This window comes from Galeopterus variegatus, unplaced genomic scaffold (assembly GCF_000696425.1).
Source record: "Galeopterus variegatus unplaced genomic scaffold, G_variegatus-3.0.2 Scaffold619, whole genome shotgun sequence".
In the NCBI taxonomy this organism is placed as follows: domain Eukaryota; kingdom Metazoa; phylum Chordata; class Mammalia; order Dermoptera; family Cynocephalidae; genus Galeopterus; species Galeopterus variegatus.
In genome coordinates, this window is record NW_007726730.1 from 287047 (window position 1) to 305442 (window position 18396).

At 38.8% G+C, this 18396-nt stretch overlaps 2 protein-coding genes across 2 annotated transcripts in view; both read right to left on the reverse strand.

The window, feature by feature from the left end:
* Nucleotides 1–8820, reverse strand: part of ERLIN1 (ER lipid raft associated 1) — a 38199-nt gene extending 29379 nt beyond the window's left edge. Inside the window, exons 1-5 of the mRNA XM_008570597.1 lie at nucleotides 8755–8820; nucleotides 8307–8430; nucleotides 6557–6638; nucleotides 2119–2165; nucleotides 1066–1127 (exon numbers count right to left, since the gene is read on the reverse strand). Of these exons, the coding sequence (XP_008568819.1) occupies nucleotides 1066–1127; nucleotides 2119–2165; nucleotides 6557–6638; nucleotides 8307–8419 (304 nt within the window). The 5' untranslated portion in view covers nucleotides 8420–8430; nucleotides 8755–8820. The remainder of the gene's footprint in view (nucleotides 1–1065; nucleotides 1128–2118; nucleotides 2166–6556; nucleotides 6639–8306; nucleotides 8431–8754) is intronic.
* A 5866-nt stretch (nucleotides 8821–14686) lies between these two features.
* The window catches only part of CHUK (conserved helix-loop-helix ubiquitous kinase), a 35511-nt gene continuing 31801 nt past the window's right edge, over nucleotides 14687–18396 (reverse strand). Inside the window, exons 16-18 of the mRNA XM_008570599.1 lie at nucleotides 16325–16421; nucleotides 15933–16080; nucleotides 14687–15405 (exon numbers count right to left, since the gene is read on the reverse strand). Of these exons, the coding sequence (XP_008568821.1) occupies nucleotides 15211–15405; nucleotides 15933–16080; nucleotides 16325–16421 (440 nt within the window). The 3' untranslated portion in view covers nucleotides 14687–15210. The remainder of the gene's footprint in view (nucleotides 15406–15932; nucleotides 16081–16324; nucleotides 16422–18396) is intronic.

The window sequence follows — 18396 nt, forward strand, 5'->3', positions numbered from 1 at the left end:
GGGAGAGTGCGCCGCTTGGGAAGTGTGCCGGCGCTCCCGCTGAGGGTTCGGATCCCATGTGGAGACCGGTTCCCGCTCTCTGGCTGAGCGTGGTGCGGGTGCGACACCGAGGGTTGCGATCCCGTTACCGGTCAGTAAAAAAGACAAAAAGAAAAAAAAAAAAAAACCCTTGAAGGCAAAGGCTATAACTTCACCATTTTTTTTTTTTTTTGTCTTTTTTCGTGTCCGGCAACGGATCGTAACCCTCAGTGTCGCGCCCGTACCAGACCGTGACCGGCAACGGGATTGCAACCCTCGGTGTTGCGTCCGCACCTCGCTCAGCCAGTGAGCGGGAACCGGTCTGTATGTGGGATCCGAACCCTCGGCAGGAGCGCGGTCAAGCGGCGCACTGTAGCAGTGCGCCACCAGGCCGGCCCTATAACTTCACCTTTTAAAATTGTTCTTGCCAAACAGTATCCTGTACATATGAGACATGCCAGTTTTATTAACAAAGATTAGGATAAAATGGCATATATTTCTTTACAGCATTTAATTAAGTTTTTGATTTAAAGAGTACCCACTCCATCTCTGTGGGTTTTCATCTTTTACCAAAAAAATACTTTTGCCACACTGAGGACTTTCAGATTGCTTTGCAAGTTACAGCAAATCTCAATTAGAAAATATTTCTCTATGGTGACAAATCAGTGTGGCCAAAAGAAATGATCAGTTACAGATTTGTAGCACACAAGGAAATTATGTCTCATCCTGACTGGATAAAATGCTACTTTCCTGTTCTAGAAATAATCAGTGACCATCTTGCTCTTAGAAACACTAAGAGTAACACTCAGAGAAGAGTAACTCATACAGTTGCAGAAAGTCAACTCTGTCCATAAGTTGTGACTTATTTCTACCTCCATTCCCTAGATATGGAAAATATTTCAGTGTTCTTTTATTTTTATCTTTTATATTTATCAACAATCAATGAGGTTGTAAAACTCTAAAAGTATGTTTCTATTCCTCAGGGAATCTCTCAGTTATAAATACTCGTTATAACTACAAAAACAAGAGAACAGATGGGTAACATACCTGCATAAGGAGCCAACATATTAACCACTTCTATTCGGTCAATATAGATCATGACCCCACCACTAAAAACAAAGAAATGAAAAAAGTGTGAGCTACTAAAGGGAATCCATAAGAGAGCGACAGATAAACCTAGGGAGAACTTGATAACCAAATATATTAACTTAAAAACATAGAGAGCTTACTCCCTTCTTAAAAGCATTCTTCTATCAGTCTACAGATGTTGAAGGCTCTTTTGTAAGTAACAGCAATATTTTAGGTCATTTAAAATGGATAATTTTAAAAATACCTTAAACTTCACATTCTTCATTAGATACAATACGATTCAATATACTGATTACACTCAGAAATAATTTGGGCCTTTCTTGTCTTTCTTTTCCTAAACCTTTTTAGGCATCAGTTCTCAAAATGAGGTCTTCAGACCAGAAGCATCAGTTATCACCCAAGAACTTTCGTTAGATGTGCAAATTCATGGACCTCCCTCCAGACCTACTGAATGAGAAACTCTAAATTAGATGGCATAAAAAAAAAAGAAAAAAAAGATGGCTTTAATATCACAGATGAGAGAAAGGTGGGATGATTTAACTTTAAACTATCTTTTATTGAGCATCTACTCTGGGCCAAGTGCTGGGTTAGGTACTTCGTCAGGCACTAATTCTAATCCCTACAAAATTACTAATTCTAATCCTTACAAAAACTCTGCAAATGAGGAGACTAAACTTAGAAAAGTTAATAAGGGCATGTGTGGGGGTAAGGTATATATGGAAACTCGATACTTTCTGCTCAATTTTGCTATGAACCTAAAACTGCTCTAAAAATAAAGCCGATGCAGCAGTCAGGTCTGCTGGCTCTAATAACTCCATTCTTTTCAATTATGGCTCCTAAGATGGAAAGCTAATATTTGGAGATAGACCTTTATTCAAATAATGCTCAGATCAGAAATCCCCCTGGGTTACTATCGTGCCCATTTGAAAGATGTCTAAGTGATCACACAACTTAGGAAACAGAAACTCCATCTGAACTAAAGAGAGGTTAGTAAGCAAGAAGAAAGCTCACCTTGTTCCACAAGGCACATTTTTAACTTCATCAGTTTGTAGCGTTGTCTGAGAAGGAAGAAATATCTCATCAATACTCAAGACACATATAGTCAAAGAACTACTGGTCCCAGAGGCAAACCTCTGGAGAGTTGCCGAACATAAGTACAAGAGAGCTCCATAACGATTTCAGTCCTCAAAGATTAACTCTCAGAGCAGTCATTTCTTTTTGTAACCTAGCAGAAATGAAAGACTTGAGACAAAATATTTGATAGCTAATGTCTGAATCAAGATGCACTAGGAAAGGTTCCATGTTCAATCTGCTAATAAGTAGGGTCCTTTATTTGCCTGGAACTGGTCTGAGATTGCAAACTACACATCTTATCCACAAGGATACTATGGCTAGGACTTGTGCTCTGAACTTTGATTCCACCACTAATATTACTGCTTACATTGTATGCTATACGAAGTTATTACGTACCTGCACTCTCATGTTTATGGCAGCTCTATTTACAATAGCCAAGCTATGGAACCAACCTCAATGTCCATCAACAGATGACTAGATAAGGAAAATGTGGTATATATACACAATGGAATACTACTCCTCCATAAAAATAATGAAATTCTTCCATTTGCAGCAACATGGATGAGCTTGGAGAAAATCATGTTAAGTGAAATAAGCCAGGCACAGAAAGAGAGATACTGCACATCCTCATTCATAAGTGGGAGCTAATAAGTTGAAGATAAAAGATAACTATTACATGCATACAAGTACTCCATGACTCAAAGCTGCCCTTGAACTCAATGGCGACCTTTCTTCTCTAAATCTACAATCAATATTTTAGTTCAGGACCTAGTGATCTCTAAAAGTGTTTCCTTTTAAATACAAGTGCCACCACCATTACGATGTCCTCTCAATGAACCAACAATCTGGTACTTAATTGCTTTGCCCAGGTCACACCCTTGTTTGGATCCAGAATTACTTCCTATTGCACTCTAAGGCCTCAAGTAAACCAGCACCTATTGACCTATTTGGACACACTGCACCGTATCAAGCACACAGCAACATACTATTTTTTGAAATATAAAAGAAAAAGGAGGCTTGGCCCTTATTTCCAAAGAGTTCAAAATCCAGCACAGAAGATAACATCCTTACAAAGCAATCCATCAACAGGTATAAAATAACAGAGCATAAACTGAACTGTTAAGTTACAGAGAGTAAAACAATAGTTTGAAAAGCTCTCTGAGGGGAAGTATTTATAAGCCAGGTCTAGAGGGGGAGAAATAAGAACAGATGAGGTGGAGGAACATATTAAGTTCAATAAGTATCCTACTCAAATACACACAGTTAAAAACAAACTGTGTGTATAGGTGACAGGAAGCAGATCGGCTTGCTAGATGAGAAGTAAAATTCTGAGAAGAGAATATGGTGATATCAGGTAGAGGGTCCTGAATGATGGATGGGGAGTTTGGGCTCTCTCTAGACCATCTTAATAGTCATAAAATGAACTTTTCAAAAATATGTGTTTTACTTAATTCATCTGCTCATATATGGTGTGGTTCTCATTATCCATCTTACTGGAGGCAGGAAAACCAGTTGGGAAGCTAAAGAATTAATTTATTTAGGTTAATTTAGTAAAGGCCATGGAAATCAGAAGCTGTCAATCCAGGAGACATAATAGAGGAGGGATATGATACTCGGTCGAATAGAAAATTCTAGGAGGGAAAAGAATAAAGTACAACTCTTGTGTTGAGAGATTAGGGTGATGGTAAACATTACTGACAGTTCTGAATAAAATAAGGGGAGTTGATAAAGAGTTCTATTTATTCCCTTCAAAACATTTAACTAATTCAATGTCCATATTCCACACCAACCTTAAATAAAATACACGTTCCTATTTAAAACTAAAGCATACTCTCTAGTGCTTGCTTTGGCAGCACATATACTAAAGAATATTCTCTAGCCAATTTTCAGATCAAGAAGAACTAGGAAAGAGCTCAAATATTAAATCTTCAATTTAATATCCTATCTTTATGTGCTTTGTGCTTTTATACTTCCTTTACAGTCTCTTAAAAATTATTTTCTCAGTGTGATAGAATATTTATTTTTTATTTTTATTTGTAGAATACGTATTTTAAAAGTGAGTCCATGGTTACTTTATATATATATACTTTTTTTTGGCGGGGGGAGGGGAAGCTGGCTGGTATGGGGATATGAATCCTTGACCTTGGTATTATAACACCATGCTCTAACCAACTGAGCTAATTGGCCAGCCAAACTTTATATATACTTTAAAGACTGAAAGTTTTCATGTAATTTCTCTAAGTATTGTTTTCTTCTTCTTACATCATATATGGGATTTCACATTCATATATATTTCTTTGAATTGCCAAGTTTGTTGAACCATTTGTTTACACAGGGCTATGTCTTATAATGTGTTCCAAAAATTCCTAGGGGCTGGCCAGTTACCTCACTTGGTAGGAAAAAAAAAATTCCTAAAAATAAATTTCTTTACATCTTAGTCTCATAAGAACACTTTCTTAAAAGGTTTTATTAATATAACTGTTTCCTAGAATGTTACTGTTTCACATATAAAAACCATTCCTATTTAGTCACACTGGCTCCAGCATTTAATATTTTTGTGATGCAAAGTATATTTGTTTATAAGGAAATCTTTTTACTAATTTCATTTGTGTCTCTTATAAGTATGATAGCTTATTACACTCTATATACACACACACTGCATATTTGTTACATGAATATATACAATTAAACTCTAATATCTATTTGAGGTTATAGTCTAGATCTCCGAATCAATATGACTTAACACACTAAGTTTCAAGAAGGCAAAGACAGATTTATCTGGCTTTGAACAAGATCTAAAAACGATCCTGATCTTTAAGGTTCTGATGATGCCATTACTAACATCATTATAGACTGTTTGGACTATTGGTCATGTAATTAAAATTCTTTCCTTTACAGAGGAATAACTGAATTTTACAGCAGTGCAGTAATATTTCCAAAGTCATGCAACCAATTGATGGCACAGCCAGGTGGCCATGTTCACTGCACCACATTACTTTTTGAGAAGTCAGCCCAATTTAACAACTTCCACCATAAGTAGAAAGGTCAGAAATACGAATGTTACAACTCCTTCCTTCAAGAAGCTTAGAGACTTTCTGAAACAAAAACTTAGAGAACAATACAATATGACATTAAAGGAAATAAGAACAAGGGTCAAAGTTTACAATACAAACTTTAAGAGCTAAAGAATAGAAAAGGAGGAACCTGGGATAAGCCTAAAAAAACGACTGGGAAGATTTATTTATTGACTGATTTTTTTTTTTTTTAAATGATGACCGGTAAGGGTATCTTAACCCTTGTCTGGGTGTTGTCAGCACCACACTCTCCCAAGTGAGCCAAATGGCCATCCCTATATAGGGACCTGAACCTGCAGCCTTGGTGTTATCAGCACCATACTCTCTCAAGTGGGCCACAGGCTGGCTCTCAAGATTTAGAGAGGAGAAAAGAAATGGATGGAGAGATGGTGAGTGAAGAGGTGACAGCATGAACCAAGGCAAGAATGAATAAAATAAATTTGGGAAAATAATATGGAAATCAGCCTGACTAGGAGAAAAACACAATATTTCACTTCATTTGACACAATCCTTTCCCTAAGCCACCGAAAAGGGGACTGGAGGGAAACTTGGAGGATATAAGTATTTATAACTAAACTCTCACTTAGAAGGAAGCCTAGACTAAGATTAACTAAAATCGAATTTTCCTGAGTTCTGAAAAATTAGCAGCAAATGGTAAACAAATTTCTCAATCCAAAGATTTATGATCACACTGAGCTTGCAAAAGTAGTCACAACCTAATCCTGTTTTCTCATCTTATGTCAAAAGATATTTATGAAGCATCTCCCATGGCCAAGACACTCTTTTCAATAGCCAGACACTTATTTCAAGTATCTGGGATGCTGTCAAAATACAACAATCGCTAAGTTTCCACATAAAATTGTGCTTAATGTATCAGGCAAAAAATGTGAAGCAAAAAAGCTGTGTATAGAAATTCAGAACCTCCATGTTAATAGTACACTGCCTCTATGGAAACCAAACACTGTTCTAAACCAAGTAATCATAGACTTGTATTTCTAGTTGTGTTCCTAATTCTTTATTTTGACAGCAGCAACAGAAAACCTGCTACATGCCACTATACAGATGGCAGAAGTCAGTCCTTCCAAACTGCCTAGTTCATACTTCTAATTCACTTCAAGGGAGTGAGGTTGCTCAAAATCATAAATTGTGCTGTGACAATTGTACTTTGAACTTTAACTCCTGCATTTAAGCAAATACTGCCATCTGCTTAGGCAATAAGGAAATCTATCTCCACCCACAAGTGTGGTAACTCCTGTCACACCTGTCTATCTGGTGTGGGGGCTTCCCTAGGAATCACTCACCTGCACAGATTTGAACGTAGTAATGAAAGGCAACATGATATGATAGCCTGGTCCACTGGGGCTAGTTAGTAAAGCTCCTCCCCTGCAAAAAGATGTTTCAATTTGACAAAATTATAAAGAGAGAAACTCTCTTTCCAAATCTAAAATGCTATAATAAAGATTCACTTTTACTCATGCTACTGACCTACTAAAGCCTCACTAATATGAATTACTCATGATGAACAACTGCTGCTTAAAATACCTACCACACCTAAAAAGGTGAAAAGATCAAATTAAACTGCCGACGTTACACCTTGTTTCATAAGCTCGACCGATCATACCTCTGGGTCTCCAGCACTGCTCTCAGGTTCAAAGGATTCTCCTTCGTCTTTAATCTTCTGAGAAATATTTGTGAAAAAAATTCTAATGGCTCTCAGTTAAGGTACTTTAATTGCACATAACAAGAGCCAAATCAAAACAAAATACATTTGATCACCAGGTTAGAAAATGAAGCCAACACACACTTTCAGGAAGGAGAAATTTCTGAGGCGCATGATTCTTTTTATCTATCTGCAAGGTAATACTGGGAACATAAAATTTCTGTATAAAACCAACAACAAGAAATTAGCATGGAAAGATGAACTGTGATAGGATTAAGACTATAAATAGATTATGATATGGACTTGTTCACTAAATTCTGAAATGTGAGAAGTATGAAAGCACACCCTGGAAACTGTCAAAAGGAGGCATTTGGGGAGTAAATTTTACAAAGAAGTCCTATTTTACCTAGTGAATAGTAAATCATTGAACTTACTTTCTAATCCTGAAAATATAAACCAGTTTGCAAAGAAGTCATACTAAGAAAAGATGAACTGTTTGAAGTTCATTACTAATTCTTTGAGAGCCATACCTTGAAATGTTCTTTCCTTGGTTCTACTGTCAGGAAGATGCCATAATCGATGGAAATCTGGACTAATCTGTCATTTCTTATGCTAGACTTCCATCTGCTAAGATATACCACTAAAATTGTACTTTTTCTAGCATTCAGGATGGATCTAAAAGTAGAAATATCAGTTTTGGGGGGACGATGAAAACAAGCAAAAACTTAAAGCTCTTTTTGAAAACATCACTATCCCAATTTCTCCACAAACTGGCCTCTCTCTTACTAGTCTATGTCAAAAGAAACTGGTGGTAATTATGCTGAAGCAAAAGCTATGTGAGCTCAAGTAGAGAGCAACACATCTCACACCATACCTCTCCTCAACTTGAAAAGGAACTTGAAAGGAAACGGTAAGGAGGGAGGAGGGTGGCCCGTCAATGTCGTGCTTATGCCCCTTGAGGTCCAGGAACATAATAACTGTCATGGTCATTATGGTCTTATAAAACATAACCAGACACTAATAGCTTTTAAATGAAAAAAAATCTAAGGAACAACCATAAACGAGCAGATTTTCTAAATAGCATCCACAGCGACAAACTAAAAGCCTGTACAGTTGTGCGGACTATGACTTATTCATCTCTTCAGTTGCAGGTAGAGCGACTACCTTCCTTCTTTATTAATTTTTCTACAAATAATTGAGTTTGCTGTGTACTAGAGATAAGTGAAAGGAATCTTGACCTCTACACAAAACGAACATAGTACTCAAACTGTCCAACACCTGGAGGGTGCTCTCCAGGACGCTGCAGAGGGAACAACTTCCCCGATTCCACACTAGCAGGAGTGCCCTTTCTATCTGCTCTAGAACCTGAGCTGACTGCACGTGCCGCTCACCTGTAGTACACCGCCAGGTGTCCTTCCTCAATCTTGTGGATGGAGGCGTAGAGGAGGACAACCACCAGCCCCACCACTGCAGCCACCAGAACCCGGGCTTGAGTCATATTCATTCTTGTTCCTCCTGGGTGAGGGAGGAAAGGACCCTCAGCCCCGTGAGTGACAGGCCCACCACCTCCAGTTTCCGCCCTCTCCCTCTGGAGACCTGAAGCCCTCTCGCAGGCTTTGCCGGCGAGTCCTGTACCCCTTTCCCCTCATTCTTCCCTCCCCGCTGAGTCCGCTTTCCCCTCGCCAACTCCTCCGCCCCAGACAGCCCGCGGGCCGCCCCTGCTTGGTGAGCGTCGTGTCACCCCCTCTCCAAACGACCGCTCCCCCGGAGGAAGGCACTAACTGAGAAGGGGTTCAGCCGGAGGCTCCGAAGAGAGGACGACCCCAGACCGTGCCTCACCGATCAGTGACGCATCGCCCCCGCCGGCACGTGCAGCCACCTCCCGGGCCGCGCCAACTGCCTCCGACAGCCGGCCCCGCCCACTCGCCCAGCACTGCGGCTGCGCAGGGACGCACATAGACGTAGACTAGAGAGACGGGGAGCGCACGGGACAAAATTCTCCCAGCCGCTAGGCCGCGCGATCTCCTGCGGAGGTATGGCGCGGTCTCTCTGTGCACTGCCGTTTATCTGCTCCGGAGAAGGAAAGTCGGTAGTGTGGAGTAAGCAGGGATGCAAAAGAAAGGCAAGGGCCTCTCGGACAAGGGACTGGTCAGGTTTTTTTTGTGTGCAGAGAACCCATTCTCTCAGTGTGGTAACTGTTTCGTTTATTTGTCCTTTTATGGTTTATACCAAGCCTTACCATGTTGCAAGCACATGCTTCAGGCACGGATACTGCACTTCTTGCTGCAAGTAAAGTGCTGTGGAAGTTCAGAAGAGGAGGATATTCGGTCCAAGTTCATCATTCACTCACCAAGTTTTTTGTTTGTTTTTGCAAGAATGCTGATCCGGTGAGGGATTTATGAAGGCCATCCAAGCGGTAGGAGCAGAATGGGTTAAGCATATTAAGTGTAGTGAGAGGGGGACGATTCTCCAGGGAGAAGGAAAGAGCTCTCAGCACTTGTGTTTCTTTGAAGGCTTCTATGATGGAAAGGAGTGTTATTATAGGCTAGACTAGGACCAGATTTTGAAAGCCTGGAATGCACTTTTTCTGCTGTTAGGGGAACTAGGTGGCTAGAGGACAGAAAGAGACTTTCTTTTCACTGCGTATTCTTTTTGCACCATGTGCATGTGTAAAAAGGGCAAATGAAATGGGTAGAGGTGGGTGTGAGATGTAGGAATACAAAGGAAGTAAGGGAAGCAGATTAGATTAGGTTAGGCAGTAATGGTGTAAGCCTTGAAAGGCTAGTGGTGGGACCACAACTGGACAAGGTAGACTAGGGTTGAAAGGTCTTCTAACTTCTTGGGCAGAGAAATATGGGAAAGCAGTTCTTTAGGGCCAGTGAACCTGCAGAACAGCTGAGAATGGAGACGGACTGGAGGCAGGGAAGCCAAACGGTTAGGGAACTGCAAGCCCAATGTTACAGCGGTAGCAGCAGTGGAAATGAGACGCGGTAAATAGAATTCAAGTCTTCATTAAAGCCAGCCTTCCTAGACGACTCTACCCACTCCCTTCAATAAATGTACTTACCTGGATCATTCACTTGATTTTTATTACCTAGGAGTGTCTGGGACCTTGTGTTTTCCGGGTGAGTTATATTTGCAGAGTTTACCTATCTTAACTTCCAAAAGCAAAGTCTTTCACTGTAAAATGTAGGGGGAGCAAAAACAATGAAAAATAGCTTGCTCCAGCCCCTATATTTTCTGGATACGTTCTTAGTTTTTCATAATATCGCTTATGTTGGAGAATGAAATGTATGCAGTTCGCAATTGCCCTTTAGTTCCAAAAAGTCGTTACCCAACAAAAAATAGAGTGGTCCACTCATGCATCAAAAGCAAGTTTGGGGTGATCTCACTAGATAGGCTATTCTGACTCACACCACCTGTCCAAATCATGAGATCAGGCAGCCCTGATCCCTAGTCACCCCATCAAAACAATCCCCAGCCTATAGCAAATCTTTTACCAAAGATTACAGTGACATTTAGAAAATTTGCATTATCATTGAAAAAAATCGTTTAAGAATAATTCAAGTGCTTGGATGTTCTGCAGTGTTCAGACTCCCAGATAAGCACTTTTACTGTACTGCCTGTGTTAACTGTTTCTGATCTTGACATCTAGCTTAATACCTTCCTAGCAATAGGTACCCAATGTTTATTATTAAAACCTAGAACTATGGAAGCAAGACTGCCTATTATAATAGCTGACAAGGATGGAAGCACCATCTTTAGAGAAACGATGGTACCTGATGGCACGTGGCTTTTTGACACGGATAGTGTTGACAGGACATTTCAGGAAAAAATACTATAGTAAAGAAGTTGCCCAATACTGACTACCATAAGCCTGTTTAATTCCTAATGAAAGTACAGGGAGAAACTATTATGTTATTCTGTGCTCCAGTACTACTACATGGAACTTTCATGTTTTCCCAAGCCATATTCAATTGTTCTGTTATAATCTGATTTTTATAATGAATAGAGTTTCAAAAAGTAATTTAAAAATCATTTAATAAACAAAGTGAAAAAATGTCTAGAATATAAAACTATTTCACATTTTTTTAAAAAACAACACCGTCTAAATTGCTTAACAGGTGATAGAGATCCACAGACCTTTATCTGAAACCTTTGGGGCCAGATGTTTCACAATTATGACATTTTCCAATTTTAGAAAAGTAATTCAGTGCATGTACCATACTATATTAACCCTCAGCTCAGCAGACTCTGTTGCAGGACTCCTCCCCACCCCCAATAATCAAACATGTTAATATTTCTGCTGCAAAATAAATGAATATTCACACTAAATGGGATAAGTAGATTCAATGTCAGTTCAGATCAGATTTGCAAGCTGATAAGTTTTGTCACTAAGCTTATGAAAATCTTGTTTTCAGAGCTTTTTGGATTTTGGAATTACAATCACAGATAAGGGAGTGCAGACCTTAATAACAAGACATGAAAGATTGTTTAAACAAACCCATTTTTACAAATGAAAAAACATACAAGCTCTCAAATACATTATAAATTAACAGGCATCTTCTCTTTGATATTATTAAATGTACATCTTAAATACATATACACATAGCACACTTAACATGATTTGACAGTCAACTTGTACTAAGGCACAATACAAGATCCTTTCTACAAGAAGAGGATACAGTCAAATGTGCAGTAAAATTAAAAATGGAATTAAACTAACTCCTTATGATGCCAGGAAGAGCACTTGTTGAATGCAACACAAGGAGGTAGGATTTATTCTTCATGAAGTACAATTTTACTTGTGAGCAGTCTCTTCCACACAAACACACATAGTCAACTTTCACTTAAAACCCCAGTTCAGGTTTTCTTCTCTGTACATAATATCTGGCCTTACGTACAAAAGTTAAAACTTTAAAGGGTATTTTTAGTCAGTTAAATAAGTAATGTTTTACCAACTTTGAAGACAAATGGGTCACAATGATGCTCCTAAGTAGCAGTAGTATTAAAACAAATATTTAAACAAGCCCATTGACTTTTTATAAAATCCTACCTGTTGAGAAGTTAAAATTACTCAAAATCAAAATATTGTGCTTGTAAAATCCCACATAGTTTCTTATCATAGCCATTTCTTCCATTGACTGGTGTCTGAAGATTGGTTTCATGGGGGATAAACAAACTTCCAACATATGCAGCGACAACTTCCATACGTTTGGGGACAGTGAACGAGTGGCAAGTCATTCTGTTAACCAACTCCAATCAAGATTCTAAAACCAGGCATGAAAAAGTTACAATTAGATACTGATTATAAGTGGTAAACATATGGGTGTTCATTTTTGCAAGTTTTCTTTATGTTTGGACATTTTATAATCAAAAGTTGAAAAATCAAAAACACACAATTTATAATTAGAGAGTTTAGTTCGCCTTGTTTTCTGCTAATTTCAGAGTTTTCATAAACAGAAGCAAATAATTATTCTTAATGAAAGAGGAAATATAAAGAGTTGACACTGAGATTAATGCAGTAAAAGTTAAGTAAACATTTTATTGTGGTTTCTCCAAGTTTTAGTAAATCAATAGTTCACACTAGCTAAATCTTAACATAAGCACTTTTATTAATTACCACTATATTAACAATTCATTTTATATGCAGCAGGTACTATATTTGAATTATAGTACAAGTCCCATCTTATTGGACAAAACTGATGTAAGCAAAAAGGTAAAAACCATTCAACTTCAGTGGTCACACTGCGAAGAAAGCTTATCACTCGTCTGATCAAAAATGCTACTATTGGGCCGGCCCGGTGGCGCACTGGATAAGTGCACCGCTTGGGAAGCGCGGCGGCGCTCCCGCCCGAGGGTTCGGATCCCACGTACAGACCGGTTCCCGCTCACTGGCTGGGCGAGGCGCGGGAGCAACGCCGAGGGTTGCGGTCCCGTTGCTGGTCCCCGGTCCGGTGCGGGGGCAACACTGAGGGTTGCGATCCGTTGCCGGACACGGAAAAAGACAAAAGACAAAAAAAAAATGCTACTATTGAAGATTATTAATGACATAATCTTAGTACATTCCTGACTAACAGAAGATGAGGACTTGAGATTGAAGAGATTCCTCAAATGTTCTTTCCTCTGAGTTCTTCTATTCCCCTTATGCATCCCAATCGCCAGATAAGGCTAGCATGGAAAGTTAAACCTTTGTACCCAACATACCTAAAACATATATTCATATCCACACAAAACTTACCATCATACTACTGCCCTGTTCCTCATTTACTTCATGAATAATAGTGCTTAAATGGCCAAGACAGTTCACATTTTCTTCTATCACTTGTGCTAAAGTCTCCCTGTGGAATGAAAGAACAAAACCTTTTCAAATTCAGCAAAGGGGCATATGAACTTCCTCTACTTTCTGGTCTTCTAGGTCAGGATGATCACTTCCCTTCTTGCAATCCAGCACACCAATGCAGCTGACTCCTGTAATTGTGTTTCCTCATCCCTCCCCACAAAAGGGAGAGAGTCCTGCTTAGTCCAGGCTGCTGCCTCTGCCTAACTGTAATGATAAGCTCACTATAACTTCAATCTGATTTTCCTCTGATATGTAAGTGGCACTTACATACAACATTTTTTCCCTCCTGAAAATGCGAACAGGGTGGGCAGGGAGAGATACTTGTGGCATAGACAAATGAAAGACCTCTTTTTGTTTCTGTAATATTTTCTTGTCCTTACAAGTAGTAAAAATACCAGCATGTTTACTTCACAAACACAAATGTAGGGGAGAAGACAACAAAAGTACAATCTGTTCTGTAGATATCAAGGAAGGTTAAAAATTGTGGTTGGAACCTATGGATGATAGTAATGAAAAGGAAAACAAGCAAGCTGATTCCTGAGAACAGCAGCAGAAGACAGGATGATAAGAGCTGCCCAGAACCAAGAAGTATCCCTGGAAGCTTATCTTTGAAGGAGATTCTGATTTTCATTTCTACCTTCATGCTTCCCTCTACCACATGGCTTCTATCCTCACCCTTACCAACCCTCAGTCCCTACTCTACTAGAGTTAGTTCTAAGCCATGGAAGCCTCAGCCACTATTAGCTTTGAACTAAATTCGGATTCAATTCTTATTCAACAGATGGAAAAACTGAGGTCAACAGTTCCCAATCCTTGCTAGTTAAGTACCAGCAGGTACATTATAATTGAAATCAGTTTTCCTTTATAATGTATTCCTACAAGAAAATATTTTAGATACCTGTCAGATATACTTTTGCAAACAACCACAACCTGAAATTGGAAATTATAGTGGTGACAACTGCAACCATTAGCATCCCCTATAAACCTAAATGCCTTTAATGAAAGCAAAAAGGTTAGTAATGTATTAAATTTTACTTCCTCCAACTATGATTAATGGAATATTTCCTAAAGTCTGTATAATTATAGCCTGTGCTATAGTTGTAGATGGAATGCATTGGGCCAAATCTATAATGACCTCAAGATATACCCTGGAACTTGCTTTCTTTAAAAAAAAAAAAAATACCTGATATCAGCTTGCCTTCCTGTCATGTGCTTTTCTCTCATAAAAGTAGAGTACAGAATGCGCAACCGCATGACCTCCTGAGCAGTGATGTAACATGGCTGCAATTCTGCAAAACTAATTATGGGCAGAGCTTCCAGAAAATGCTGGTGCTGTAGAGGTCTCCATGAGTTGTGAGAAAAGTGATAATACACAAGCTAGCAAAGAGCCACTGGCTTTGGATACGGCACATCTTATGCTGAGAAAATAACAGAAATGGATAGTCATTCAGCTTTTAGCAGAAGAGTAGGAATTAATAAAAGAAAATAGGGCTTCAAAGTTGAGTTCTTACTTGCAAAATTGATGTAAGGCACTGAAAAAAGTGATTTTAGAAATGCTAAGTTATAAAATAGAGTAGATCAACAATTTATTAGAAGGATAATCAAGGACCCCAAAATGGTAAATGCAAAAAGATAGCATAATTTCTCACAGAGATAAATCATTAAGAGAGGAATAAGATTTCAGTAAAAGAAACTGATAAGCGAATAACAGAAAGGACTTAGAACTTGGATTGAGCTACTAATAATAAGCAACATTTGCTGAATATTTACTTCCCATGCACTTTATATACATTGTCTAATTGAATTTTCACAATAGTTATTTGAGACAATCCCATTTTACAGGTGAGGAAATAGGAACATTAAAAATCAAGTTAAGCTGCCCAAGATTACAAAGAGACAGTCAAGACTCAACCCTGGTCTGAAGGCACTGAAGAGTACCTTAACCGTATGCTTTACTGCTTCATTCCCACCACTGCTCTGAAAACACAACTCTCTATTGTTACAAAGTGAACCCACCCATCTTGAAGAGTTACCACGCATGACAGAGGATGTTCACGTTCTGAAGTCGGGGGCAGCCATGCTGATGCCTGAGGGGTTACTGCACCTTCTAGACTGGATCCTACAAGGGACCTGGCAGAACTCTGTGTCTGAATGAAAAAAAAAAAATCAAAATTATATATAGGCAAGCACTAAGACTTACATTTCCATCACTACTCACATGCAAAACTGGAGTACTTCTGTACAAAACTATTCCCACCTTTCCACACCACTACTAACTATCCTGTCCTTGTCCCCTTTCTTCATTGACTAAAACCAAATATATCTACCCCTCTAATACTACTTCGGTTAGAGGGGGAAAAAAACCCCAGTTAAACAAAGGTTGGTTTTATTAACTAGTCAGGCACATCTCTTCTCAAGTTGGTTTGGGATACCACAATGGTCCAGAGCTAGGAGGAATATAAAAACAGGAATTGGAAAGGTGAGTGACAATGCGGGAGAATCATAAAGTCCTCCGTCTCAATTGCTAGTCAGACACTAGGCAAAGATCATAAGCATCAGCCCAACACAAAATACATGTCTTCAAGAGGACCCAGCTCATGCTGATAAAAATATTTTTTGCAGGGAGTAATAGCAACTCAATGTCACATTAAATAATTCATTAATAATTACTTACACAGGCAATTTTAAGAAGATGCCATATTTCTTTCTGCCTCTTTCCCTGCATAAACATGACGGTATTATCAGCTTCCTTGATGTTACTGAGGGCCACTTCCACCTTGGGGAGTAGATCAATAATCTTCTGCTTACAGCCCAACAACTTGCTGCAGAGATTAAATCAGTGTCAGATACTTACACATCCCCCAAGACTGCACACCATACTCCTAAACTGAGCTGGGGAGATGAACCACAATCAACATCAGATTTAATGACTGATCTCCAAAGCAATGCTACCCAAGGTTCTGCCAGAACTATTACAGTCTAGTATATTTACCAAAGAGTGCTAATACTTTGAAAGGAACAAGATAAAAGTATGCTGACTTTTCAGTAGGAAATAAGTTTTTCTACCTCAGATGACCAAACAGCTCCTTGAGAACACGGTCCTGACTCTGCACGGTATGCACTATTATCTTCACCATCTCTGTGCTGTCGCTGTAGAAGTGATCTATAAGAGACGTTAGTAAGTGGGTATGTCCTCTCTTTTGCATGAACATATCAGCCTCCAAACAAAAATCCCCCCAAATCTGAAACTAGCTTTAATTAATAAATATCTCCATTTAAATTAAGGATTGGATTAAGATAAAAGATTTTAAGATTATCTATATAGTCTAATTACATATCAAAAAATAAAGTTGTGTGTGTTTGTGTGTATGAGATATATAAATTTATCACTGTCTCTTCAGAGTCCTTAGTTGCCTGTGCTTGAGAACAGTCTAGGATATTTTTAACCCATACTAACCCAAGCCCAAACACATATGCAGCTTTGGGCCAAGACAGCAATTTTTTCTTGGATGACTAACATCACTTATTTAGAAACAGTAGAACAATTAAACAAACTTTCACTGCCTCAAGGAAGGAGGCCCCTGCCACAACTAGGTTTCTTGGAATTTCATGTCTGTTTACATCCCACAAAATTTCGAGAAAAGCTCACTGCCTTAAACTGAATCTGATGCACTAATAAAGGGACCTGTTTGCACTCTGAAAGTTCAGTTTGAGGGTAGTATGACATCTTAAAGCCACATGGCAGCTGACAGATGTTCTCGAATGGGATGGTTGTTGGATGGTTGTTGGTCACAGTGAAAGTGTTCTATAGCTTACAGGTAGCAACATCAATTTAAAAAAATAAATTAATAGCATTAGTTGTATTTTAGAAAATGGCTATTTAAGTTTAAAAGAGTTGAAAGATGCCTCATGCTAGTATTTGTCCTTGGATGATAATTAGCCTGAATGCAAAAATAATATTATTATTAATATTTGCTACTCCCTGCTTATAATTTCTTCACTTAAAATTTAAATTTTTCATTTAAAATTTTAAAATTTTATTTAAAATTTTCATTTAAAGTTTTAAATTTTTTATTTAAAATTTTTTCATTTCACAGCAGTTCTGTGTTATGGCTACTTCTGTTACTCCCATTTTACCAAAAAGGAAACTATGAAAGGAGTGCCAAAGGAGGTGTAAAAAAAGTTGTGTCCTTTGTTATAACTCCAAAGACCTCTTTCATAGCCCAACTTTATACCCCAAACATCTGTCTCTCCCTCTACAACAACCAGATATGAGGTTCCAAAAAGGCTTCTCTCCAAAAAGCCTAAATCTAACAAACCAAGCCCTAGAGATTTCCCATACAGCTAGCTCTTTTAGATGGACAAACACTCAGAAATTTAGCCATCTCCAACACAGAGGATGAAGAAAGTTGGTTTTCATGATTTGCAGCTGAACAAGAGTCTCAAACTCTAAGCTACAAAAGAACCAGAGACCATAAATCAAGTATGATTATATAACCCCCTCTCACAGACAAAATTTGTTATAGTTTGTCACTCAAGGTGACTATTAGTTCAAAGAAGCTACCTAGGTAGCAAATTTATTTCTAAGCCCCATGATATGCTGATATGCTGACAGGGCTACTGCAAAGTGTTTATAACCTAAAAAAATGCTTTCACCATGGAAAGTTAATTTGACTGAGTCAATGACTATAATTTTGCATATCTTCATCTGCAATATCTGACTGGGAGTCATGAATATTGATTAAAGGAAAAAAGAATTAGACTTGCTCCATTTGAAATCTTAAATTTTAATATTTTACTATAACCACAACTTCTATCACTTAAATTACTATTTTGTTAATATCTTCAACTTTTTTGTCCTCTTATTCTACCTTGGGTCAATCCAACCATCTGCTCTGTCAGTTCTTATATCCAAGCTACTAAAACCATCAACAAAAAAATTGTATTACGGGCCGGCCCAGTGGCGCACTGCTACAGTGTGCCGCTTGGGAGCGCGGCGGCGCTCCCGCCGAGGGTTCGGATCCCACATACAGACCGGCCGCTCACTGGCTGAGCGAGGTGCGGGCGCAACACCGAGGGTTGCGATCCCGTTGCCGGTCCCGGTCCGGTACGGGCGTGACACTGAGGGTTGCGATCCC